General features: G+C 46.2%; 1 protein-coding gene across 1 annotated transcript in view; it reads left to right on the top strand.

The window, feature by feature from the left end:
* The window catches only part of LOC106501960 (cytosolic carboxypeptidase 6-like), a 118033-nt gene that overhangs the window by 60737 nt on the left and 29498 nt on the right, over window positions 1-27798 (top strand). Inside the window, exons 3-4 of the mRNA XM_018046495.1 lie at window positions 7432-7584; window positions 8621-8783. Coding sequence (XP_017901984.1) covers window positions 7432-7584; window positions 8621-8783 — 316 coding nt within the window. The remainder of the gene's footprint in view (window positions 1-7431; window positions 7585-8620; window positions 8784-27798) is intronic.

Raw genomic sequence — 27798 nt, 5'->3', positions numbered from 1 at the left:
AGGTCAGAAGCTATTGTAGTAAAACAAGAAAGAAATGATGGAATGGGGTCAGACTTGGTTCGTGTCCTCAATATGCTCATAGGCAGACAGACATACTTTCTAGCCATATTTCAGTAACAAGTATATAAGTATACCTATACGGTACACAAGGATACCTATACAGTAACAAGTACTGACATCAAGGCCCAAGCAAGAAGCTTTTTGCAGAAGATCAAGAGATTTATTTTAACAGAAGTGAGTGAAGTCACTCAGTTGTGTCCAAATCTTTGCAGCCCCATGGACTATAGCCTACCGGCCTCCTCCATCCATGAGATTTTCCAGGCATGAGTACTGGAGTAGGTTGCCATTTCCATTTTAACAGAATGTGAGAAGAAATCATGGAAAGTTTAAGAAAGCTGTATCTCTTTTCTCTCATCCAACAGCCACTTGAGGTACAGTGAACAGCTGCTACTGTTCATGGTTATAGATATGGGAACATTAGAACCGGAGTTAGGAACTCTGCTTGCCTTCCTTCCTCTGTTGTTATGGACCAACATGAGCCCATAGTGCCAGTTTAGGCACAAAACATAGTAGGATGGTGATGAAATTAGTATCTGTGGTCTTTGGTATTGCCAGAAAAGTGCTGAATATGTGCAATGAAGAAGAAAAAGAACTAGAACTTCAAGCTCAGACTCCATGCAGGTTAATTTCCTAGACCCTTTTCTACTCCAGGTAAAATCTAGACTCTCAGAGTGGGAAGAGATCTTAGAAACTAGATAAACTCTGGGTATTCCCGGATGCTCCGGTTGTAAGGACTTAGTGTGTTCAGTGTGGTGGCCTGAGGTCAATCCTAGTCAGGGAACTAAGATCCTACAAGCCATGCAGCATGGCCAAAAAAATTAGAGAAAATAGATGATCCTTTAAAATAGTTGTGGAGGTACTAGCCAATGCAGTTAGACAAAAAAAGAAATTAGAAGCATAAAAACTTAGAAAGAGGAGATAAAGTTACTAAGTATATACAATAAGATTGTTGTTGTTCAGTCGCTCAGTCATGTCCAACTCTCTGTGACCCCATGGACTTCAGTACGCCAGGCTTCCCTGTCCATCACCAACTCCCAGAGCTTGCTCAAATTCATGTTCTTCGAGTCAGTGATGCCACCCAATGACCTCATCCTATGCATCCCCTTCTCCCCCTGCCAGCATCAGGGTCTTTTCCAAAGAGTCAGATCGCATCAGGTGGCCAAAGTATTGGAACTTCAGCTCCAGCATCAGTCCTTCCAATGAATATTCAGGACTGATTTCCTTTAGGATTGACTGGTTGGATCTCCTTGCAGTCCAAGGGACTCTCAAGAGTCTTCTCCAACACCACAGTTCAAAAGCATCCATTCTTTGGCACTCAACTTTCTTTATGGTTCAACTCTCACATCCATACAGGACTACTGGAAAAAACATAGTTTGACTAGACGGACCTTTGTCAGCAAAGTAATGTCTCCACTTTCTAATATGCTGTCTAGGTTGGTCATAGCTTTTCTTCCAAGGAGCAAGTGGCTTTTAATTTCTGGCTGCAGTCACCATCTGCAGAGATTTTGGAGCCCAAGAAAATAAAGTCTGTCACTGCTTCCATTGTTTCCCCATCTATTTGCCATGGAGTGATGGGACAGGATGCCATGATCTTTGTTTTTTGAATGTTGAATTTTAACCCAGCTTTTTCACTCCCCCTCTTTCACTTTCATCAAGAGGCTGTTTAGTTCCTCTTCACTTTCTGCCATAAGGGTGGTGTCATCTGCATATCAGAGGTTATTGATATTTCTCTCTGCAATCTTTGTTTTTACACATTTTAAAAAATTATTTATTTTTTAATTGAAAAATAATTGCTTTACAGAATTTTGTTGTTTTCTGTGAAATATCAACATGAATCAGCCATAGGCATACATATGTCCCCTCTCTTGAACCTTCCTCCCATCTCCCCATTCTATTCCATCCCCCTAGATTGCTAAGAGCCTCTGTTTGAATTCCCTGAGACATACAGTAAATTCTCATCGGCTATCTATTTTACATATGGTAATGTAAGTTTCGGACACGACTGAGCGACTGAACTGAACTGAACTGAACTGAATGTAAGTTTCCATGTTGCTCTCTCCATACATTTCAGCTTCTCCTCCCCTCTCCCTGTGTCCATAAATCTGTTCTCTGTGTCTGCTTTTCCACTGCTGCCTTGAAAATAAATTCATCAGTACCATTTTTCTAGATTCCATATATGTGCGTTGGTATACGATATTTATCTTTCTCTTTCTGACTCACTTCACTCTGTATAATAGGCTCTAGGTCCATCCACCTCGCTAGAACTGACTCAGATGTGTTTCTTTTTATGGCTAAGTCATGGGGAAACAGTGGAAACAGTGTCAAACTTTATTTTGGGGGGCTCCAAAATCACTGCAGATGGTGATTGCAGCCATGAAATTTAAAAACACTTACTCCTTGGAAAGAAAGTTATGACCAACCTAGATAGCATATTGAAAAGCAGAGATATTACTTGCCAACAAATGTCCGTTTAGTCAAGGCTATGGTTTTTCCAGTGGTCATGTATGGATGTGAGAGTTGGACTGTGAAGAAGGCTGAGCACGAAAGAATTGATGCTTTTGAAGTGTGGTGTTGGAGAAGACTCTTGAGAGTCCCTTGGACTGCAAGGAGATCCAACCAGTCCATTCTAAAGGAGATCAGTCCTGGGTGTTCATTGGAAGGACTGATGCTAAAGCTGAAACTCCAGTACTTTGGCCACCTCATGCAAAGAGTTGACTCATTGGAAAAGACTCTGATGTTGGGAGGGATTGGGGGCAGGAGGAGAAGGGAACAGCAGAGGATGAGATGGCTGGAAGGCATCACTGACTCGATGGACATGCGTTTGGGTGAACTCTGGGAGTTGTTGATGAACAGGGAGGCCTGGCATGCTGCAATTCATGGGGTCGCAAAGAGTCAGATATGACTGAGTGACGGAACTGAACTGAACTGAACTGAACTGAAGCTGAAACTCCAATGCTTTGGCCACCTAATGCAAACAGCTGACTCATTTGAAAAGATCCTGCTTCTGGAAAAGATTGAGGGCAGGAGGAGAAGGGTATGACAAGAAGGTTGGATGGCATCACTGACTCAATGGACATGGGTTTGGGTAGACTCCAGCAGTTGGTGTTGGACAGACAGGTCTGGTGTGCTGCAGTTCATGGGGTCACAGTCGGACGACTGAGCAACTGAACTGAACTAAATATTGTGTATATGTACCACAACTTTATCCATCATCTTTCAGTGGACATCTAGGTTGCTTCCATGTTCTAGCTATTACAAATAGTGCTGCAATGAACATTGAACATGTGTATTTTTCAATTTTGGTTTCCTCAGGGTATATGCCTTGGCATGGTTCCTGGATCACATGGTGGGCTTATTCCTAGTTTTTTAGGAATGTCCATACTGTCTTCCATAGTGGCCGTATCAATTTACATTCCCACCAACAGTGCAAGAGTGTTCCCTTTTCTCCATTCCCTCTCCAGCATTTATTGTTTGTAGACTTTTGGATGCTGGCCATTCTGACCAGTGTGAGGTGGTATCACATTGTAATTTTGATTTGCATTTCTCTAATAATGAGCATCTTTTCAACAACTGACAAAGGATTAATTTCCAAAATATACAAGCATCTCATACAACTCAATACCAGAAAAACAAAGAAACCAATCAAAAAGTAGGAAAATGACCTAAACAGACGCTTCTCCAAAGAAGACATACAGATGACTCCCTGCAGTCTTGATTCCAGCTTGTGCTTCATCCAGTCCGGCATTTTGAATGATGTATTCTGCATTTAAGTTAAATAAGCAAGGTGACAATATACAGCCTTGATGTATTCCTTTCCCAATTTGGAACCAGTCTAGTTCCATGTCCAGTTCTAACTGTTGCTTCTTGACCTGTATACAGATTTCTCAGGAGACAGGGAAGGTGGTCTGGTATTCCCATCTCTTGAAGAATTTTCCACAGTTTGTTGTGATCCACACAATCAAAGGCTTTAGTGTAGTCAATGAAGCAGAAGTAGACGTTTTCCTGGAATTCTCATTTTTTTTCTATGATCCAACAGATGTTGGCATTTTGATCTCTGGTTCTCCTGCTTTTCCCAAATCCAGCTTGAACATCTGGAAGTTCTCAGTTCACGTACCATTGAAGCCTAGCTTGGAGAATTTTGAGCATTATTTTGCTTGCATGTGAGATGAATGCAATTGTGTGGTAGTTTGAACATTATTTGACACTGCCCTTTTTTGGGATTGGAATGAAAACTGACCTTTTCCAGTTCTGTGGCTACTGCTGAGTTTTCCAAATTTGCTGGCACATTGAGAGCAGCACTTTCCCAGCATCATCTTTCAGAATTGAAATAGCTAGGCTGGAATTCCATCATGCCATTAGCTTTGTCCGTAGTGATGCTTCCTAAGGCCCACTTGACTTCACATTCCAGGATGTCTGGCTCTAGGTGAGTGATCACACCATCATGATTATCTGGGTCCTTAAGATATCTTTTGTATAGTTCTTTTGTGTATTCTTGCCACCGCTTCTTAATATCTTCTGCTTTTGTTAGGTTCACACTGTTTCTGTCCTTTATTGTGCCCATCTTTGCATGGAATGTTCCCAGGTATCTCCGATTTTCATGAGAGCTCTCTAGTCTTCCCCATTCTATTGTTTTCCTCTCTTTCTTTGCATTGATCACTGAGGAAGTCTTTCTTATCTCTCTTTGCTATTCTCTGGAACTCTGCATTCAGATGGGTGTAGCTTTCCTTTCCTCCTTTGCCTTTTGCTTCTCTTCTTTTCTCAGCTATTTGTAAGCCCTCCCCAGACAGCCCTTTTGCCTTTTTTGTATTTCTTCTTCTTGGGGGTGGTTTTCATCACTGCCTCCTGTATAATGTTGCCAGCCTCTGTTCATAGTTCTTAAGGCACTCTATCTAGCAGTTCTAATCCCTTGAATCTATTTGTCACTCCCACTGTATAATCATAAGGGATTTGATTTAGGTCATACCTGGTCTAGTGTGGCCTAGTGGTTTTCCCTACTTTGTTCAACTTAAGTCTGAATTTTGCAATAAGGAGTTCATGATCTGAGTCACATCAGCTCCTAGTCTTGTTTTTGTTGACTGTATAGAGCTTCTCCATCTTTGGCTGTGAAGAATATGATCAATCTGATTTTGGTGTTGACCATCTGGTGAAGTCCATGTGTAGTGTTATCTCTTGTGTGTTGGGAGAGAGTGTTTGTTATGGCCAGTGCATTCTCTTGGCAAAGCTTTGTTAGCCTTTCCCCTGCTTCTTGAGAATAAGAGGTCCCTCTTATTAACTTTTGAAGCATGAAAATCGATCAATATTATTCATTTCTGTTTATTTAAAGTTGAATCACATCATGTTCTAGGTGTCGGGATGGGGCAGTAGCAGCCAGTCCAGAATGGTTTTCCAAAGATCCAGATTCTAATTCTTGTTCCTTCACTAACTCACTCCCAGCCCTAATCAGGCAACCTCCCCACCCTGAGCTGATCTGCAAAAGGTCAGAGAAACTGGTTTCCAATAGAGCCCATACCCAGAGCTATAAACTGCGTTTTTTCCTTCCACATTTTTTAAGTCATCTCTCTACCGCCTCCTTTCCTCGGCAGCTCATCAAAAGCTCAGAGGAAAAAACAGACAATTGAAGAAAATAAAATTGCAAAGATGACTTTTATAGGGCTCCTGTTGAATCATTGTGTATTCCACCTTCAAAGCTGAAAATGATGAGTTTAATATCACACAGAGCTGTGCATCTTGTATCTCTCAGAAGGCAGTTTATGCCACCCAGAGAACTGGGAGCTCGGCAAGACACAATTTTTCACTCCAAGTCTGAGGCAAATGAAATGACAATCATCAGGCCCACATTCTAGAAGCAACATGGTTTTCATTTGGTCTTAACTTTGTTTGAAAGTGTCCCACAGAGGGAGAATTCTTCTAAGCATGGATTTTTCTTCATTCCCAGGACTGAATGCTAGAAAGTGGATGGAAAAGTGGCCAGGTCTTGCCTTGCCTGTTTTTAGTGGTGCTCACTGATGGTATTACATTAACTGTGCAAATGGGTCAGGAGACCTGGGTTTCAGTCCCAGTTAGGCCATGAACTTGGACAAGTCCCTTCCCCAGTGGAGGCCCTGTTACTCTCAGGAATGATTAGCAGGTATAAATCAGACTGATGTACAGGAAGAGAAAGTCAGATCTGAGAGGCATTGCAGCTCTAAGGGCCTGTGTGCTGCACACGTGCTCTGTTGTTAAGTCATGTCCTGCTCTTGGTGACCCCACAGGCCGTAGCCCACCAGGCTCCTCTGTCCATGGGATTCTCCAGGCAAGAATACTGGAGTGAGCTGCTATTTCCTGCTCCAGGGGATCTTCCTGACCCAGGGATCCAACCCGAGTCTCCTGCATCTCCTGCATTGGCAAGCAGATTCTTTATCACTGAGCCACCTGGGAAGCCCTCTGAGGGCCTGCGAGTTCCCCAGTTGCTGCCAGTCTGTTCCAGTGTCTGAAGTTATCCCTCTGAGTGGTTTATTTAGTCATTCTGCATCTGGCTACTGAGCATCCTTCAGGAACAGACACTGGGTTCTTTCCAGACACTCTTTCTACTTTCAGGGAGCTCATAAATGAGAAGGTTAATAAATAATACTGTATCAAGGTAGGGAGTCCCTTAAATAGGGAGTGTGAGCAGAGAGCAGAGAAAGACTAGTTACAATCATCTTTATAAATTGCAAGGTTACTTTTCGCATACACTGTATACTACTGTGGAGTAGGTGTGGCATCATGAAATGAGGTTAAATAGCAGAATGAACTAAGATGTCCTATGTGAAGCCCCCAGAATGGCATCTGGCATGCATTACCATGCAGTGAATGATAGGAATGGCTGTTGCTGAGTTGGATTCCCACTCTAACTCTCCGGGGTTGGAATTAAAATACCCATTTTGAAAATAAAAATTTCAAAGAGGGTACATGATTTAGTTTACCCCAGACTCCCTCTGCTAGAAATTGACCCAGTTGGGGCAAAACCATTAGCAGGCCCAATATAAATATAATAATGTTACCTGAAGGTATTTCTCATTAGAGAAACAAATTCGGCTAAAGCCTTTAGTTACAAATGTATTTACTGTTCTGGGTAGGTAGCATTACTTCAGAAGACCTCGAAAGAGGACTGCTAATGGTAGTGCTCTGAGACCTTGAAAACAGATGGTGTTCAAAATAAGGAGAAATTGATCCTCGCTGCTCTCAATCCCTCACTTGCTACAACCAAGTAGACAGAGGGCAGCTCAAAAGGAAATTGTGTGCGTGTGTGTGTGTGCGTGTGTGTGTGTGTGTGCGTGCGTGCATGTGCGCACGTGTTTAAGGCAAACTCTGGGGCCCTGACATCTCATTTGTTATCCTTTCTCTCAACAGAAAACAAGCCTGGAGTTTTATATTGATATCCACGCCCACTCCACCATGATGAATGGTTTCATGTATGGCAACATCTTTGAGGATGAAGAGCGGTTCCAGAGGCAGGCGGTTTTCCCCAAGCTCCTCTGCCAGAACGCCGAGGACTTCTCCTACGTGAGTCAAGAGTTGGCTGTCAGCCAGCCCCAGGTCCCCTCCCCAGACCACCCCCTCCTTCCCATTGCCACCCTGTCTTTCACTGAGTTAGATTTGCTTTAACATTCACAGAACACCTACTTGTGCTGTGTCTTGTGTGGGTGATAAAGGCAGACGTAAACAAGCTCTGCCCATGCCTGCAAGCAGCTCGTCACCTGTCAGTGAGGGAGACTCTTGGAAAGGACCGCACTCGCTTTGTCTGAGGAGCTGGCCTTTGTTTAGCTGATCTGACTCCAGTTTTAACAAGAGAAGAAACTCACTGAGCACCGCCCAGAGTCAGGCCCTGGCCCCGGTGTCTGCTTTCACGGACCTCTGGTGTTTGTTCTCTTTGTTGTTGTTGTGCAGTTGCCAAGTCATGTCCGACTCTTTGTGACCCCATGGACTGTAAGAGGTTCCTCTGTCCTCCGTTATAGCCCAGAGTTTGCTCAGCTTCATGTCCATTCAGTCAATGATGCTATCTAACCATTTTATCCTGTGCCACCCCTTTCTCCTTTTGCCTTCAATCTTTCCGATCATCAGAGTCTATTCCAATGAGTCTGCTCTTTGCATCTGGTGGCCAAAGTATTGGATCTCAGCAACAGTCCTTCCAATGAATATTCAGGGTTGGAATGACTGGTTTAATCTCCTTGCACTACAGGAGACTCTCAAGAGTCTTTTCCACACCACATTTCAAAAGCATCAATTCTTTGGTGCACAGCCTTCTTTATGGTCCAACCCTTACATCCCTACATGACTACTGGAAAAGCCATAGCTTTGACTATATGCGCCTTTGTCATCAGAGTAATGGAAATGGCAGTTACTAACCTAAGAAGCGTGCTGGATGCTTTCATTTAATTGTCTGTGTAACCCATCTTTACAGTAATCCTGCAAATTGGGATTCATATCAGACTTTTCTGATGAGGAGGCTGAGACTCAGAGTTGCTGTAAGATTCGCTCAAGGTCCCATAGCCTGCAGGTGTCCCGCCTGATTCTCTTCTCCAATTTTTGTCTCTCACAGTCTAGCACGTCCTTCAACCGGGATGCCGTGAAGGCAGGAACTGGCCGTCGCTTCCTCGGTGGGCTGCTGGACCACACTTCTTATTGCTACACCCTCGAGGTTTCCTTCTACAGCTACATCATCGGCGGCACCACAGCTGCTGTGCCCTACACGGAAGAAGCCTGTATCCTTGGCAGTTTCCCCTTCCCCCCACCCCCAGCCCTGGGCCAGCTCACATCCAGCTGAGAGTACCCAGGTCTGCCAGGATTTACCAGAAGCCTCAGGAATCTGGTCTCCAGCTCAGGTGAGGTTTGAGATCCTGGGGTGAGGGTAGCCATGGCTGGTTCTGCTGGTATCATCTCTGGATTATTCTATTTGCCTCCTGCCCTCCTAATGGACACCCTTCCCCATATGCCTCTGCTACACCTCAAGTCTTCCTCAGGCACCTGGACCCATGACCCATCCATACCTGTGCTGGCCTATCTCTCTTTCTCTCCTCTGCCCCCAACAGGAGAGTGAGTCTTCCATCCTCTAAGGTATGTAAGCACACAGGCCAGAAGCCTATCCCGAGCCTGCTGAGGAAGACCTTGACTTGGTCTTGATCTCCTCTTTCTCACCCTGAATATATCTCTTTTTTAGGTTTTTAAAATTTGTTTTAGTTTTTATTGAAGTATAGTTGATTTACAATGTGTGCCAATCTCTACCATACAGCAAAGTGGCTTGTATAGATACACATTTATGCATTCTTTTTCAAAGTATTCTTTCCCATTATAGCTTATCCCAAGAGACTGGATATAATTCCCTGTGCTATACAGTAGGATCTTGTTCCTTATCCATTTTGAGCGTAATAGCTTGCATCTACCAATGCCAAACTCCCGGTCTGTCCCTCTCCCTCCTCCACCCTCTTGGCAACCACAAGTCTGGCCTCTAGAACAAACCTCTTTTCCCCTTCCATCTTTCTGTGCTGCAGCTCCCTCCCCTTCTCTCCTTTCCACTCACTGCTTTTGCTTTTGCCTGTCCCCACCTTGTCCCATTTCCTTCTGTCTCCCCCTCATGCTTCATTTGATGTGTTCCTCCCTTCCCTTCTCTACTTTCTCCCCCTCCCACCCTCCTTTCCTGTCTTTCTCCCCTCAGCCTCCTTCCACCTTCGCCACCTTCCCACTCAGCCTCCAAATATCTTTCTCTCTGCCTTTTCACTTCCTTTGCCGACTCACTTTTCCTCTTGGCTTACTCATAAAATGTCCACAAGAACCCCCAAGTGTGTCATGATCAAACTAGAGGTCGCCTTCTAGCTTGCTTGATTTTTTAGGAATTGTTTAGTAATTCTCGGTTCCTGAGTGTTGATTTTCATTTCAAGGTCACTACATAAGGGGTTGTGACTGATTTTGACAGTTTCTGTTTATCTTTACCCTTTTGTTTTGGATTGATCCATGTCTCCTTTCTGAACACTTAGTTTCTCGGAGAAAGAATTATAGCTGATGGAGAAGAAAGGAAAAGGATGATACTAACTCTCTGTGTACAGACTCTGTCTACCCAGAAGTGGGCGTCCTCCTTTCAACCATGGGGAGAGTTCATGGAGTGCTCACCACACTCTGCGCAGGAAAGCTTCCTTTCTGGTGTCCATTGCACCCTCATGGCTCAGGGATGGACACACATGTGTGTGTGTCTTCCTAGCAGGGAACATGGAGGGCAGGGTGATGTCCTCAGAGGGAGGGGAAAGTTGTTGGCAGACCAGGTGTTAGACCAGTATTCTAGATCCAGTACAACAATGTAGAGATCGTGGTAAGAACTGGGGGAGAGTCCCCTTACAGTCACCTTGAAGTCTGCTTTAATGACCACCTGACTCACAGACCAATGGAGTAGGCTCTGCTCTACATCAGAAGACCCTGGCTTTCCAAAGTTCTGGCCATCTCTGTGTGCCACAGTGCAACCCTCCCCCCCACCACACACACACACAACTTGATGGTGTGCAGCACACGGCTTCCCCAGGATCCGCTAACTGCTGCGCTCCACACCTAGACACATTCGCCACTGCCCCTGCCTAGCTCACCTTTGGTGTCAGGGCAAAGGAAATAGAAGGAGTTGCCTGGAAGAAGAATTTGAGCATTTGCACCTAAGGGATCCCACATGTGACTCATCTCAGTGACGTGAGGGTCCCTCCAGAGGTGGCCTGTACTTAGTTTGTGGCCAGCGTCTGATGTCCAGTTTGATGGGTTCTCCTATTCTATGTCAGCACCTCCAACATGCTTTTGTGTTGGAAGCAAATGAATTTCTTGGCAGAATGTCCCTCCCTTGGCCTAGACCCAAGGTTTCCTCCTCTCAACACCCAACCCTTGTTCATCAAATGTTAGTACACCATTAGTGCATTCTAGGAATCCTATTAAGCACTGGGGTAAAATATTGACCAAGAAGCCATGGTCCCTGACTCACAGAACTTCTGGTCTACTTGGGAGCTGGATAAAGAAAAGGGGCACTTATAGTCTGTATAGTAAGTCCTGTTGTGGAGGAACCCCAGAGAGCCGCGAGAAATGTCCATTTAAAAATATATGCACCACCATGTGTAAAACAGATGGCTAGTAGGAAGCTGCTGTATAGCACTGGGAGTCCAGCTTATGCCCTGTGATGACCTGGAGGGATGCGATAGGGTAGAGGGGAAGGCAAGATGGTGGAGACATGTGTATACACATAGCTGATTCACGTTGTTGTACAGCCGAAACTAACACAAAACTGTAAAGTAATTGTACTCCTATTAAAAAATAAATACACAGTGAGTGTCTGCCATAAGCCAGGTAAAGTTCTAAGCACAGGGGTTGTATTAATAGCAGTGAACATCCCGAAGACAAAAATATCTACCCATAGAGGTAAGAGGAGGCTCACACACAGTTTCAGTAGGTCAGGGAAGTCTTCACAGCAGAAGTGACATCTAAACTGACTTTTTTAAATCGATTAGAAATTGGGCAGATTGCCTGGGGTGGGTTGTTGAAGGGAGGGCATCTCAGACAGAGAGGGAAGGAAGGAAGGTGGGCTGTAGGAGCTGTGACAGGCACATTATGGCCGAAGGACTGCAGATGCAGGAGATGAGACCCAAATGGCAGCCTGTGAGGAATCGGAACTAGAGGGAGCATGAGGCGATGGAGAGCAGTAGAAGGGCTTTAAAGAGCAGTGGGAAGCCTCTGGCTGCAGTGGGAAGGACAGATTAGAGAAGGCTGTAGGCAGGGGCATGCTGGGAGCTGTTATGACTATCCAGCTGGGAGATGACTCAGGACTAGACTTGAGTGGTTGCCGTGCAATGTTTAGAATGTGGAGCTGGGAAGACTTGGTCAGCACTGGGATGGGGATGTTGGTGGGGACCAGGAGCTAGTGACTGGGAGGGGTTCAGGGCGGTGGGTAGTGAGGCAGAGCAGAAGCTGAGCAGGCCACCGTGCTGCTGGAGCCGCCCAGTCTCGTCTGCCATCCAGGGGAGGAGAAGAGGAACCTGGAGTTTCTCCAAGGACGTGCCGGCCGAGTCAACACACACAAGCGTGATTTAACCTAGTTCTTGTTTGAAATGTGTTTTTTTAAAGCCTTCATCTCCTAACAGAGGGAGACTTCAGGCAGACAGATTGTGATCCTTGTTGGCTGTTGGCTTCGTGTCCCAATCAGAAAAAGAAATTACATGGTCTGATAGGAATGGCAATATGGTCTGGGAGGATGTCCTCCAGACTGGGAGTCAGGAGACCTGGATCTGATGACAACACCAGCATCGTCCCCGAGCGTGCCCTTCAGCAAGTCCTCCAAGCTCTCTGAGGCAAGCCGTGTCTCCTTCACAAAGGCACCAAGAGCCTTCCTGCCTTCTTAACCCCTGCAATGGGAGCTCAACAGATATTCGTGAAAAGAGAGCAGACTTTCCATTTAGACAAATCAGGTTTGAATCCAGCTTCAGACGGTCACTGGTTGTGTCACCTTGGGTGAGTTATGTAACCTCACTGCACCTCAGTGCCCTGTCTGTAGCAGGAGGACCTAGTTCATACTTAACCTCACTGAGTTGCATGGATGTTAAATGAAGTAATGTGCAGGAGTGTGCACCTTAGGCTTTAAATATTAAGCCAACTCATTGGAAAAGACCCTGATGCTGGGAAAGACTGAGGGCAGAAGGAGAAGAGGGCGACAGAGGATGAGACGGCTGGATGACATCACTGATGCAATGGCTGTGAACTTAGGCAAACTCTGGGAGATGGTGAGGGAAAGGGAGGCCTGGCTGCAGTCCATGGGGTCTCAAAGAGCCGGACACAACTGGGTGACTGAACAACAACAATTGATTAGAGCATTGTAACTGAAAATGAAGACTCACATTTCTGTAAAAGAAAATAGTTGGGGCTGTTAGACCAAGAGGCCAGGGGTTGTGCTGGTAAGGTTCATGGGGCAAAGGGTCTTGGTGGGGTCACCACAATTGAGAACCTAGACCTCAGAACACCATCTGACTCACACAGTGAGTGGGCATGTGCGATTCCCATGGTGAAGTTTTTTATGTCTGTCATCTAGAGTGTCCCGTTCTCAGCCTTGGGAACCACAGAGGCCACATTAACTATCAGAAGATGCTGAGTGAGAGAAAGATCAGGGAAGGGCTGGGGGAGGCGGGGAATCCTGAAGGATATCTCACCCAGGCCCACAGCAGTGTCCACCTCCTTACACTCCAGACCATATGCATCAGTGTTGATCGGTGTTAGTCACTCAGTCTTGCCTGACTCTTTGCAAATCCATGGACTATAGTCTGCCAGGCTCCTCTGTCCATGGAATTCTCCAGGCAAGAATACTGGAATGGGTCACCATTTCTTTTTCCAGGGGATCTTCCTGACCCAGGGACCAAACCTAGGTTTCCTGTATTGCGGACAGGTTATTTACCATCTGAGCCACCAGAGAAGCCCAGGGCATATATATCTGTCAGCTTAATTTTTCTCTCTGGAAAAGCCCCAGCTAAACATTACCAAGCTCTTGCTCTCTGACTCTCCTCCTCTACTATATCAGGATAATATAGCAATGGACACAGTCACTGATGCTTCCCTAGCTGTGTGACCTTGGGCTAGTTACCTCACCACTCTGAGCCTGTCCTCCTATTTGTAATATAAAAATAATAATACTAATTTTGCACAATTATCAGAGGAGTGCAATGATACAAATCCCCTGGCCTGCCTGACACCTGATAGGTACTCAGCAAATGTTCTTCTGTCCCCAGTTTTCTCAGCCCCATGCAGACTACATGAGTTTGCTTCCAAAGATTATCCTTTAACCAGATGATCTTGAAAGCCAGCAACCAGGGTTTGAATCTTTTCTTTTCTTTTTAAAAATTAATTAACTAATTTTTTAATTGGAGGATAATTGCTTTACAATGTTGTGTTGGTTTGAATCTTGATTCCATCGATATTACTGGGTAGCTTCAAGCAGGCCCTGTCCTTTTTCTTAGGCTCAGTGTCTGATATCTCCAACCTGTCTGAGCTGCAGAATGAAATTATATGTGGACTTGCCTCTATTCTGGTCCCTTCCAGCCCTGATATTCTAAGATTTTGCTGATTCTAAAACTAAAATTTTATAATTCTCTGCTTAGATGAATTCTTGATATCAAGAATCAACAGTTGTGACATATGTGAGTCTTAAGATTGAGTGACTCCTTAGGCATGAGTTTAAATCCCACAGGGAAAATCAGTACGAAAGCATCCTAGATGATTGATCAAGACGACAGCTGCTTTCATTCCTTAGTTGCTGCTGCTGCTGCTAAGCCGCTTCAGTCGTGTCCGACTCTTCGCGACCCCATGGACCGCAGCCCACCAGGCTCCTCCGTCCATGTGATTTTCCAGGCAAGAGTACTGGAGTGGGGTGCCATTGCCTTCTCCGATTCTTTAGTTAAAGGGCTCTTAATTGAGGGGTTTATAGATGGGCTTTAAGAAAAGCTTATAAGCTGTCTAAAATTTATGCGAAACTGTGAGTAAAGATGCAGAGTTCATTTTCTGGGAGGAAGATTGACAACTTTCAACAGAATCTAAAGAAAGCCATGCTTAGCGTCTGCTGGCCTGGCTGGTGGCCTCTGTCCAGGCCGTGGCAAGAACACAGCTCTGGTCAGTGGTGCAGGTGTGAGTTCTGCTTCGGATCTCTCTAGCTGAGGGCCCTCATTAGTTATTTAACCTCAGTTCCCTCATCTGGAAAGTGAGGATAATGATTATTTACCCTCTAGCGTTGTTTGGAGGGCTACATGGGAGAAAGCAGATAAATAACAGGGAATTTACTCAGTGCTGTTAAATATTAGTTCCCTCGCCTCCCTTCCCATGGTTTGTTGTTTTTGTTGTTGTGAAATGTTAAATTCCTGAGAATTTGGGGCCATTCTTCAGCAAACCTTATTTACATTTTATTGGCCTGCCAAGTAATAAAAATGCTCTGTTCAAACAATTTTTTAAAAAAGAGAGAGAGAAAGGCTAAACTGGAATCATAAAATAACCCAGAGTTTCTCTGGCCTTTGTTTATGGTCTGGTTTCAAGCCAAAAGGAAATAGCTCTTTGACATATGGATGAGAGAAACATTGGGAACAGAGACCGAGGGTCCTTAGTAGACTGTTTTCCACACACACTTATAGCTGTGGGCACTTTGAAATCAGAAAATGCTGGCTCTAGGAGAAGGAAATGGCTGTGTAGCCAAGAGAAAATGCAGAGATTTAGAATTCAGTTAATTGTCTTGGTCTCAATTCACAGCCCACTCTGTGCCTTGCACATGTCCTCTGAAGCATATAGCAAACATTGGAGATACCATTTATTTACTCATCCATCTCGTGAAACTCCCTAGACACTAAAAATAGGGAGATGAATAAGGCGTGGTCCCTGCCTTCAAAAAGGAGACAGTTTTGAGAGGAGAGGAAGCAGCACAGAGGGGTAAATGATCAGCCAGAGGGAAGCTCTGCTGGCTGGGGACTCCCATGGGAGCTCTCTAACCATGCAGGAGTGTTGAGGAAGAAGAGGGAAGAAAGACTTCCTGGAGGGAAAGAAACTAGGTCTCAGACCTCCAGAGTGGCTGTGATGCAGGCAGAAGAGGGTGAAGCGGCCTTCCTGGCAGAGGGAGACATAAAGGAGAGGGCCCAGATGCCAGAGAGAGGATGTGCCTCCATAGTACTGGAAGGTAGGAAGTTGGGTTGGGCTAGAAACAGCAGGTGATAAATAAATACAGGCAGAACCAGACCATGAATAGAAGGAAAAAGATTTGTGAACTGTGTAACAGGAATATTAAACAAGCTGTACACACAAGGCACAATTATGTTTTGTCTCCTGTTGACCCTGCAGATAGATGCATGTGTATTCTACATCTAGATCCAGAGATATAACAGCTCTTGCAGATCCTGTGACGTCCCAGTCACTCTCAGGAAATTCAAAGTTTTCTAATTAATTCTGGTCACAAGACAGTCTCAGTTCAGCAATGACTATGTCTGGTGCAATCAAAGTCATTGAACCTTTTCAAAGCTAAAACCTCCCCATCCTCTAGCTCAGGCATCAGACAGGTGCTCAAAGTGACTCCTGTTTCCCTGGCTTGACTTCCAGACCCTTACCCAATCTGGCTAACCCCAGATGTTTACCCCTCTGAGGTTGAGCAGGATCAGGGAAAGGGGGAAAGGGAAGGGAAGGTCTTTGGGGATGAATGCTCCCAGAGAGGGCCTGGGCAATGCCTATGAGATTCCTCAGATACATCAGCCCCAGGGCTAGAAAGCTGCTGATGAGGGCAAGGGTTCCGTTGTCATGGACCACACCTCAGTCTGGTGATCTAGTGGTTCACCTCCATTGGGACACTGTGCCCTCTAGTGGCCCTCTTGTCTAAAGGAGAGCTGAAGTTTACAAACCTGGTTTTCTGGATTCATTTTCCAAGTCCTGCCTGGTAATTTCACATATATGTGGGATCTGAAAAAATGGTATAGATTATCTTATTTACAAACCAGAAATAGAGACCCAGATATAGAAGAAAAAAAAAAACATGGGTACCAAAGGGGAAGTCGAGGATGGGATGAATTGGGAGATTGCTGCTGCTGCTAAGTCGCTTCAGTCATGTCCGACTCTGTGCAACCCCATAGACAGCAGCCCACTTGGCTCCCCCGTCCCTGGGATTCTCCAGGCAAGAACACTGGAGTGGGTTGCCATTTCCTTCTCCAATGCATGAAAGTGAAAAGTGAAAGTGAAGTCGCTCAGTTGTGTCCGACCCTCTGCAACCCCATGGACTGCAGCCTTCCAGGCTCCTCTGTCCATGGGATTTTCCAGGCAGGAGTACTGGAGTGGGGTGCCATTGCCTTCTCTGATTGGGAGATTGGGATCGACATATATACACTATTGATACTATGTGTAACTATTGGGCTTCCCTGGTGGCCCAGACAGTAAAGAATTAGCCTGCAATGCGGGAAACTTGGGTTCAATACCTGGGTTGGAAAGATCCCCTGGAGGAGGGCATGGCAACCCACTCCAGTATTCTTGTTTGGAGAATCCCCATGGACAGAGGAGCCTGGTGGGCTACCGCCCATGGGGTCACAAAGAGTTGGACATGATGGAGTGACTAAGCACATGCATAAGCACATGTAGAGCACGTGGAACTCTACTCAGTGGACGGAAATCTGAAAAAAGAGGGGATATATGTGACGTATAGCTGAATATAGATGTTACGCATAGCTGTACAGTAGACCCTAACACAACACTATGAAACAGCTATACTCCAATAAAAATTTATAAAAAAGAGTCAGCAAAAAAAAAAAAAAAAGTGGTATCTACAGACTTGAGATCTCAGCTAAAACCAAGACTAGTACAGTTCCATCTTAATAGCATGTTCCAATATCTAACTGGTAGAATTTCTATTGATTGCCTGGGTAAAGGAAGAAATCAAGGAAGATGCCCAGTTTCCTGACTTGAACAACATGGTACATGGTGGGGCCAATCATTTAAATGCAGAGTATTAGAGAAAGGGGTTGGAGAGACGGATACTCTGAGCTCTGTTTGGACTATGTTACTAAGGTCCGTCTAGTCAAGGCTATGGTTTTTCCTGTGGTCATGTATGGATGTGAGAGTTGGACTGTGAAGAAGGCTGAGCACCGAAGAATTGATGCTTTTGAACTGTGGTGTTGGAGAAGACTCTTAAGAGTCCCCTTGGACTGCAAGGAGATCCAACCAGTCCATCCTAAAGGAGATCAGTCCTGGGTGTTCTTTGGAAGGAATGATGCTAAAGCTGAAACTCCAGTACTTTGGCCACCTCATGCGAAGAGTTAACTCACTGGAAAAGACTCTGATGCTGGGAGGGATTGGGAGCAGGAGGAGAAGGGGTGACAGAGGATGAGATGGCTGGATGGCATCATGGACTCGATGGACGTGAGTCTGAGTGAACTCCGGCAGTTGGTGATGGACAGGGAGGCCTGGCGTGCTGCGATTCATGGGGTCGCAAAGAGTGGGACACGACTGAGCGACTGAACTGAACTGAACTGAAGTGTAGGGAGCTCATGTGACATACAAATGGAGACGTCTGATAGGCAGATGGGTCTATGGGTCAAATGTTCTGGGGAGATACCTGAGCTTCAGACAGACTTTTCAAAAGCTACTGTAGAGTTATAATGAAGGAAGTGACTTTCTTGGTGTGCACAGGCAAGGTGGACTTTCCGTTAAGTTGGTAAAAAGAATGCTGGGCTGGGAGTCACGATCCCAGTTCCAGGATGGCTTCTGCCTCTCCCTGCTCTCATAAAGCTGTGTGGCCTTGGTTAAATCACTTTACTTCTCTGGCTAAAGCCTGTGCTAGATAGACCCTCAGTGAGTGAATGAATGAGAGAATGAATGAAATGGAAGCAGACCTCACCAGCATCTGCTAGTTGGCTCACTAAGAGAACAATGAGTTACCAGAATATGTATGTGGGCTGGGGTGGTTAGCAGGAGGAGAGGGGTACTGCCTTAATTTTCTTTCTTGGGGATGAGGCTTCATTTTTTAAGCAGAAGAATAGGAAGCAGTCAGGTCTGACTTGATGGGTGGCACAGAAACACACCCAGGTACTTCTCAGTTCCCTTTTGTGATGGCCAAGGTCAAGCCTTTGTTAAGATTCATAAACAAACAAACAGAAAACACTTCAACAAGAAGGCTTTGGTAACAGGAGACTAAATGGGACTGAAACCGGTTGGGTTTGTTTCTCCCCCTCCGTGCAGACATGGAATAGAATCTGGTCCTTAAATATGAATGCTTACTGAATGGCTGGCAGAGTAAACGAATGACTACCAGTAGTAGTAATCATGGTGAAAATCATAATGTTGAGATGTGCTTTAGAGATGGCTCAGGCTCCCTGCATTGGAGGACTGGCTTTGCCTCCAACTTGCCATGTAGATTTGGGGAATTCGTTTCCCTTTGGGTTCAAATTTTTCTATCTTTAGATTAGAAGTTGAAGATCTCCAAGTTTCTTTCCAAACCATTAGGTAAGTAGGTAGGTAAATAAGTAGGTAGATAGCTAGATAGATAGACAGACAGACAGACAGACAGACAGACAGACTGACAGTCAGATACAGAAAGAATCATTTGATTTTTGACCTTTGAGATAAGTCCCTTTTACATATAGGAAAAGTAAAGCCCAGGAAAGTCAAATAATGTGCCCCAGGCTGCTCTCTCAATTCTGCCTGGTAGACTTTGTCTTGCTTTTTCCCCTACTCTGCCATCAGCCCAGTTTCCCTCTACTTCCAGGAGGACAAAACCCTACGGAGCCTGGGACCCGCTAGCCAGCTCTTACCCACCCTATAGCCTCACTGTATGTAACCCCTCCCACCCCCAGGCTTGACATATTTATAGTTTCCCATCACCTGGACGACAATAGCCGAGCTGCCTTACTCTTCATGAATCCTTCCTTGACCCTTCTGCCTCCCACCTGCAGAGTCAAGTGCACCTTCTGCCCAAGGCTGGAAAACCTAAATGTCACTACCTTCCCCCAGCCTCCCTCATCCCCCTAAATGAGGTTTCTAAGGGTTTTATCTGCTGTTGTCAAGTTTATAGTCATAATTCGAAATGCTGTTAATATTACTGACAGCAGAGAGCTACAAATTACAAAGTTGTAAAGTTACTTTATGGTGATAACTGTCAGCCTTCACTAGCAGCACTGCAAGGCTCCATGGAAACCAAGTTGATGATAAAAAGAATTGATATTGTCTCAGGATTATGACTGTTAGCTAATGGCTGGAGAAATCCTGGCTGGTTCTTAAGTAACTTGAACATGTTTGTTTCTATTCATGTTCACTTGCACACTTATATACACACTTACTTGTGTTTCTATTATCTTATTGTACAAATGTAGGAAGAGGAACCAAAATAGAAGGACTTTACCCTAAATCTGTTCCAACTATTTGCAGATTTGGGTCTTGACCAGCCCTAATGACACTGAGTGGGGCTATCTGCCACACTGTAGGTATTTAATAAATAATTGTTGAATGGATGAATGCCTAGCACACTTAAAGGGCTTAGGCAATATTAAGAACAAAGGTATTGAAAAAAATCTGTCTTTACAGTAAACCAAGAAAACAAAAACAGTTGTAGAAGTACTGATTTGGGGGAATGAGATTTCCTGTGTGATAAGATGGTTTAGGCATCTTAATTCACACTTAATTAATACTATTAAGCTTGGTATTAGTCCACAAGGCAGATGTATCAGCCCCCACACCCACCACTCACTGCCCTCCTGCCAAAACTGATGCCAACTGGCTGCATTAATAGCGAGTAACTGTAGCACTTGTGTTGTGACAGAGGGGGTGCAGGGGGGCAAGAAGGGGCACTGACCTGAAAGAGACTTGTGGACTGCACGGGTGATGTGTACCAAATCCAGGCACCTGGAGAGCTGCTTCCTTCCTCTGGACAAGTCCAGGCCTTGGGGTGCAAGCTGGGGAGTGAGAAACAGTGAGGCTGGAGAGGGCTGCAGGAGCCAGCCGGCGAAAGGCAAACCAGGGTTGCAGGGAGAGGACATGACAGGGCGGGGTGTGGGGATGGTCAGGGGAGGCAGGCAAGTGCTACTGAGACGTGCACTACCTCATCAAGTTACATGCTCTGCCCAGCTTCCCACCACTCTTTTCATCTTTAAAAGCATGTGCCCCCCTGGACACGGGCTGTGAAAGAAAATCAAGTCAAAGAATCCTCCCTTTTCCTGATTTTCCAAGGGAACCAAGAGTCCCAGTTTCTCTGATCATTTCACCTGACTAGAGGCTTGTTGTTGTTCAGCTGCTAAGTCGTGCCCACCTCTTTATGACCCCATGAACTGCAGTGCGCCAGGCTTCCCTGTCCTTCGCTATCTCCCAGAGTTTGTTCAAAGTCATGTCCATTGAGTCAGTGATGCCATCCTACAGTCCATGGGGTCGCAGAGAATCAGATGTGACTGAGTGACCCACACTTTCACTGCCACTGACTAGAGGTTTGGGGGTTATCTTATTGGCATCATTGGGTAGTGACAGTGTTCTTATGTGAGACTCTTGAGCCATGGATTTTGTTAATCTGCTCTTTGCCACTCATTTGCTGTGTGAAGCTGAGCAGATCACTAGCCCTCCCTGCATCCCATTATCCCATCTGTGGAATGAAGGGTTTGGAATGAAGGGTTCAACAAAGGACCTGTTGAACTTAGGTCTAACTCACGTTTATCAAGTACACAGCCATCACTAGGATTTTGTCAATTCCCTGTGGGCATAGGCTATTTACCACAGGTCCACCAACCCTCCCATTCTTCCAGAAAGACCTGGAACCAGTACCTCAACTCTCACTTCCCAAGCAGCAAAAGCTGCATGCCCGGCGGGACACGCTGCCTGTCTGGGGTTTCTTATCCGTCAATATTTTCCTCAAGATGATAAATGTCCTGCCAATAAGAGGAGGCAGCTGCCAACCCTGTCTGAGACAGGGCCTGTAGCTGAAGTCGCAGCCGTGCCTGGCGTGCTGATGTGTCTGGAGAGGCAGGAGGTGGGAGCTGTGGCTGGGAAGATGAAAGACGGAACTTAGAGGGAGGAGGAGGTCAGGACCACTGCTCTGAGTCTATGCAGATTTTGCCATGAGTCAGTGGAGATGAGAGAGAAGACAGAGTATGCTAGGATTTTAGTTCAAAGCAAAATATTTTTACGGCATTTACAGAGCTCCTTCAGGATGCTAAGCTCTGATTAGACCATCAGGAAGTGAACAACCCTTACCCGTGTATAAAGTACATTCAGAAACATCATCTTGCTTGATTCCACCAGCAATTCAGAGAGATGACTATTATTACTTTTATAAACAAGAGGGGAGCATGCTGTCCTTGAGTGCTTATTCTAAGCCATGACCAGTCCCCGGCTCTAAAAGTACAGAAACAGATGGAAGAAGCCTGCTTGGGTGACAGTCTATAGGAGATGGAGCAGTCCACTCCCAGAAGCTTGCATTTGTTTCTCCTGATATCAAATTCAAACCTTATTGCCCCACTAGAGTACAGTTTCTCTGATGAAATCAGCCATGTGATCAAGGAGCTAATTACAGCTGAGATGTAACTAAGAGATGACCATTGTTCCGTAAGAGGATGAAAAGAGCCTGGCCTTTGGAGCCAGACTCACCTGGGTGCAGATCTTGGCTCTGTTACTAGTTGTGTGGCCTTGGGCAAGAGACCTGCTCTCTCTGAGCCTGACTTTACCTGTCTATAACCATGATGACTATGCTACTTACCTCATAGGGTTGTTTCAAGTAGATAGAAACAAAAAATTCTCAGGTGCCTCATATAGTAGACTACCTGGAACATGGTATGTACTCAATAAATGTTATCATTACTGTTTCTAATCAAGTACTGAATTACATGAATTCTAAGTAATGAGCATCTGGGCCATAAGGAAAAAGGTGACATCAGTGCAGGCTGGACATTTCATGGAAACTTCCATGAAGGTTCTTAAGATTCTAAAAAGGTTCCTAAGACTCTTAAATAGCAGTCCTCCTAAAAGTGTGTTTGGAGTTCTCACACATCCCAACAGAGTCAGACTTCATCATCTGGACTCATGTGTACAGTTAAGAACTTTTCATCAGGACAAAATCACGGCTGGTGAGGCTTATCTGTGGTCAGGATGTGGGACTGAGAGCAAGACTCAGCGTGTGACAAGGTGAGGCATCTGGAGACAACATATGCCAGCATGGACTTCCCTGGTGGCTCAGATGGTAAAGACCCTGTCTGCAATGTGGGAGACCTGGGTTCGATCCCTGGGTTGGGAAGATCCCATGGAGAAGGAAATGGAAACCCACTCCAGTATTCTTGCCTGGACAGTTCCATGGATGGAGGGCCCTGGTGGGCTATGGTCCGCAAAGAGTCAGACGTGACTGAGCGACTAACACACAACCCTATGTAAAGTGAAAGTGAAAGTCGCTCAGTCGTGTCCGACTCTTTGCGACCCCGTGGACTGTGGCCCACCAGATTCCCCGTCCCTGGGATTCTCCAGGCAAGAATACTGGAGTGGGTTGCCATTTCCTTCTCCAGGGGACCTTCCCAACCCAGGGATCGAACCCAGGTCTCCTGCATTGCAGGCAGATGCTTTAACCTCTGAGCCACCAGGGAAGCCCAACCCTATGTAAGCGCTCCTTAATCCTGATGTTGAGGAAACAGTACCACGTTTGGGTTCTTCTCATGGAAGGAAAGACTGGAAAGTGCCGTTATTTGTTTTCCTTTTTTTATGTGATCACAGACAAGTGACGCTCCGTCTCGGTGCCTCGGTCTCCCTGCTGTTGCCTACCTTTTGCATGGTTGTGCAAATCAGATGGCAGAGGAGAGAAGAAATGGTTTTGAAATCTAGTCTGCCCTGTACTCAAGGAAGGGATGGCTTTTGGTGAAGGGGGAGAGAGGGAGCATAGCGAGAAGCTGGAGGCACCCTGCCCCTCAGGACAGAAATCTGCCATCAGTTAGGGGCAGGGCAGGGCTAGAGGAGACACTAGGCTGGCACAGAGGCCCCTAGGGGAGCCAAACCAGCTCAGTGCCCACCCTGTGTCTGCATGGATGTGCAGAGTAACCTGGCTCCACTAAGAGGTGCTGGTAGTAACCCCCTGACCTGAACCGGAGGCTGGCCTCTCCCCTCCCTCCCTCATCGCTGCCTCTCTCTGCCTGGCTGGCAGGGACCACAGGCCGAGGCTCATTGCTGTTGTCTGAAGCTGAAGTGCCCTCTCCTGGCCCCCAGGGTGCATGGCTGCCTTGGAAAGTCTGCCTTCATCCTGCAGAGGTTGGGAGGCTGCCAGGTCCTTTGTCTGAGCCAGGAGCTGAGCTCTGGGGGCCTGAGCCACCTCTTGAGGGGCAGAGAAGGGAGGGGCAGTCAGCTCACCTCTCCCAGGTTTCCCTCCCATGTGGTCATCCACCCTCCTGCCTGTTTCTTCCCACCTCCCCACCTCCGATCCCCCGCTTCTCTTCTTATCTGTAGGCCTGCAAGACTGTCCCTGATACACATACACACTCACTCACACATGTGTCTAGCGTGCCCTCACTCAACTCCACCTGCTATCTTCCCCTTCCTCCAGCCTCCCATCTCCCTTCCCCTCTCCTTCACTCATCCTTTCTCTCTCCTTTTTCCTTAGCTCCTTTCCTCTCTTAAGTGGAAATGTTTTGCACCAAAATCTGCACTGGACTCTATTGTCCTCCATTTACACTATCCTGCGCAGGTGTGCAGAACCCCGATCCCTTAACTGACCTGGTGATGAAGATTAAAGGAGCTGGTGTTGGATGCGGAGGGAGGGAACTATGGGTGGCCTCAGCACTCCCTCCCCTTCCCACCTCCAGGTAGCCCCATGTGTCTGTCTGTTCGTCCTCTCTTCTCTCATCCCCCACGGGTCCTCCCTCCCTCTTCCTCTTTCCCTTCTCTTTGCAGCTCAGTACAGGTTCACATTCTCATACCATTGATTGAGCTCTTTGGAAAAGTGGGGACTTGACTTTCACCTTGAAGGAAATGTCTTTCAAGGATCACCATCTGCCTTTTCCCCAAATGAGAAGAGTAGATTTTCTGACGAAGTGTGCGATCTGGGCCTGTGAACCAAACTAAGGGACAAGCAGAGGGTGTAAGGCTGTCCTTGGTTGTGGGGAGGAGTCATCTCCTGAGGCCCCACATGATGCCCTGGTGTGTATGTCCGTGGGCCACTTATTCTAATGAGACTGCTCATTTATTTACCGTGTGTGCTAATTCCAACAAAAGCCCAGGCCACGCTAAAGCCACACGGAGCATTTCCCAGCACTGAACTCTTCAGGAAACCTCTCAACCCGGGACCCACGTTGGGAGAACTGGCCTGTGGCCTGGTAAGCCTTCCTTCAGCCGATGCCAGCACCGGTGTCAGGAGGTTGCCACTCATGGCATCCCCTGGGGAGACCTGAGGGCAGTCACAGGTTGCAGCTATTTGAGGGCTAGCTGACTGCTGCACCAACACAGGCTGTGTCTTCCACACCTCCCTTGGGGAAAGTCTCGTCTCTCAGCCAAGCTATGCAGATACCAGGACAGCCAACTGGTCCAGGCTTGGGCAAGGGCCAGGACTGGATGTATTTGAGCCACTGTGGTTCAGTGGTTAGGAGCCCGGGGTTCTGCAATCATACCAATCTGGTTTTAAACCTTAGCCCTGCCGTTTCTGAGCCCTGCACAACTTTGGGCAAGTTGCTTCAGCTCTCTGGACGCCAGACTCCTTACCCACCAAATAGAGAAAATGATACAAACTTCCCAGGGTTTTTGTGAGGTTAAATGAGAATGTAAGTGCTTAACACCCTGACTGACTCCTAGTAAGGAATGGTAGCTATTATTACACATTACAATTCTATGTGATCACTTCATGGGGATTGGCTGAGTAGGTGGTCAGGACGCCAGCTGGTTGAGGACCAGACTTCTTGCCTGGATGGAGAACCATCTGCATCCCCACAGAGATGTGCAGCCAGGCAACTAGGTATAAAGCAAAGAGTCCTCTTTTGAGTTCTCCCCAAGAAAACTGTGGCTGTGGTCCGCCCTACTTACATGCATTAAGGGCAGACTGAGAAATCCCAAGTTCACTTCCATTTGGCTAAGCATTTCAGTAATATTTGCAGGTGGGCTTCTCTGGGGTTCTGGAAATGCTCAGCATTTAAAAGACTCTGAAGATAATCTGACTCGTGGAAAGTTGGGAAGCGTTTGAGAGACAAAAAATATTTACTGATTGCCAGCCACTTGCCAGATACTATGCTAAGGGCCTTGTTAGCGTATTCAATTCCCACAGCAGCCTTATGAAAGAAGCACTATTTCTATCTTACACATGAGAAAAATATTGGCTCAAGGTATGAGCGTACCTGAGGTCACACAGCTCACAAAGGCGGGTTCTGAACCCAGAGCCCTGTGACTGCACAGCACTTGCTCTGCTCCTGTGCTCACAAGCAGACTAGGTGAGATTTCTTTGCCTCATCCCATCCTTCCCAGAGCTCTGGGCCCCCGCTTCTCCTTGTGGAGGCAGAGGACCACCAAGCCTTGGCAGAGCAGACCCCTCTCTCCTAATCATGCTGATTCATGCCATTCCTCTTCTCTGGTTTTCTTCTGAGCAACAGAGAGTTCTCCCTTGGTATAAACTCCTCCATACCTCCTCACCAGAAGGTGACTGGGAGGAAAGTTACTGGGCTCTGCTGAAAGTCATTTTTAGATTCTGGAGCAGGACAAACAGGAACAATGACTTCACATGTGCATGACTAATTCAAAGCACTTTAATCTTGAAAATGTCAAACTTTATGGTCAGTGGCTGTTCCTCAGTGAGCAGTGGCACTGTGAAAATTAAAATAGCAGGATGGCAGGGCACGGAGACTGGGTGCCTTTGTAAGGGCAAACAATCTCCAAAGGTGATGATGGCTGGAGCTGCGGGACAGCTTTGAAGTACAAACTGAAAATACAACGTCATCAAGTGACTGACCATCTAAGATTAAGATGTTCCAGCCAAATGGCACACATTAGTGGGGATCTTTACTGCAACCCTGAAAGACAGTCATTATGGTCCCTGTTTGGAGCAAGAGGTGGGGGAGGAGATTGATGCTCAGGGCAATCTGGAGATCTGCCCAAGGTCATGCATTTGGCGGGTGCCTCTGCAGATTCTGAGGCTCAAACCTGTCAGTTTCAAAAGTCTGCTCTATTGCTGCTGCGTCAGTTGCCTTTTGCCTTCATGGATTTAAAGCAACATGAACTCATCCACGTTGGATCCACCAATGACCTAAGATAAATTTGGAACAAGTAATTAACATCTGACTTCATATAACCTTTGATCTGTGATGAGAAACAAGACCTTAGGAAAAGTTCACCGGATTCTGGCTTCTTGGAAGTCAGGAGCCAAGCTGGAAACTAGACTTATAGAAAATTACTATGTGACTGAGAGGTTTTTTTTTTCCCGCTCTGGGCTTTCATTTTCTTATTTATAAAAGTATTAAAAGGATTCATGCAAAATCAAATATTTAACTAAGCACCCACTTTATACCAGGTTCTGTGCCTGGCACTGAGTATTAAAGAGGAATACAACATTGCTTATTCCTTCAAGGGAGCAGTTGAACCAAGGAGTCTCTAACGTCCTTCCCTATTTGGGCGTTCTGTAAACTCAAATTCAGTCACAAGGTCAAGGGACTTTGACCCTGTACAGTGTGTCTTAGATCTACTAGAACCTAGACCCAGGATTTGGAGCCATGCCCCAGTGGGTCCAGGGTCCACACACATATGTAGAGACCCCTACATCCAGTAGACAGGGAAGTGAGTGCATAGAAAACAAAAGGGCCCAGAAACCGACCATTACTTTGTTCAAGTATTTACTAATTTGTTTTTGGAAGTGTTTCTGAGCACTGCTTCTGTGTCAGGCCTCATACTGGGTTCCTGGAAACACAGAAATAGGTCAGAGGATGTCCCTATATTCCAGGATGGTATGTACAATCTGATGGATTAGTTGATGTGCAGATACTATAAATAATGGACATTCTGGGGTCAGGCCTGAGACCCAATACCACATATGTTCAGGAGCCTGAATGTCTGGAGCTTCAAGTGCCAGGAAGGACTATGGGCAGAGCACTCTCCCTTGCCCCACTGATGTTGGGTGTATCTGGGTGACCAGCTTTGGTGAATGGGAGGCTAAGAGAAATGACCCGGATGGAGGTCCCCAGTGTGCCAGTGAAGTTTGGCTCAGCACTGGCCATTCTAGTGATCCACCAGGAAAAGAGATGCCACAGGGAGACACTTCCACCTCAGTCTGGCCCCAGAATG

Source organism: Capra hircus, chromosome 3 (genome assembly GCF_001704415.2).
Source record: "Capra hircus breed San Clemente chromosome 3, ASM170441v1, whole genome shotgun sequence".
NCBI classification, from domain to species: domain Eukaryota; kingdom Metazoa; phylum Chordata; class Mammalia; order Artiodactyla; family Bovidae; genus Capra; species Capra hircus.
Note: the sequence above shows the minus strand (reverse complement) of the source record. Positions and strands in the feature narration are given on the sequence as shown.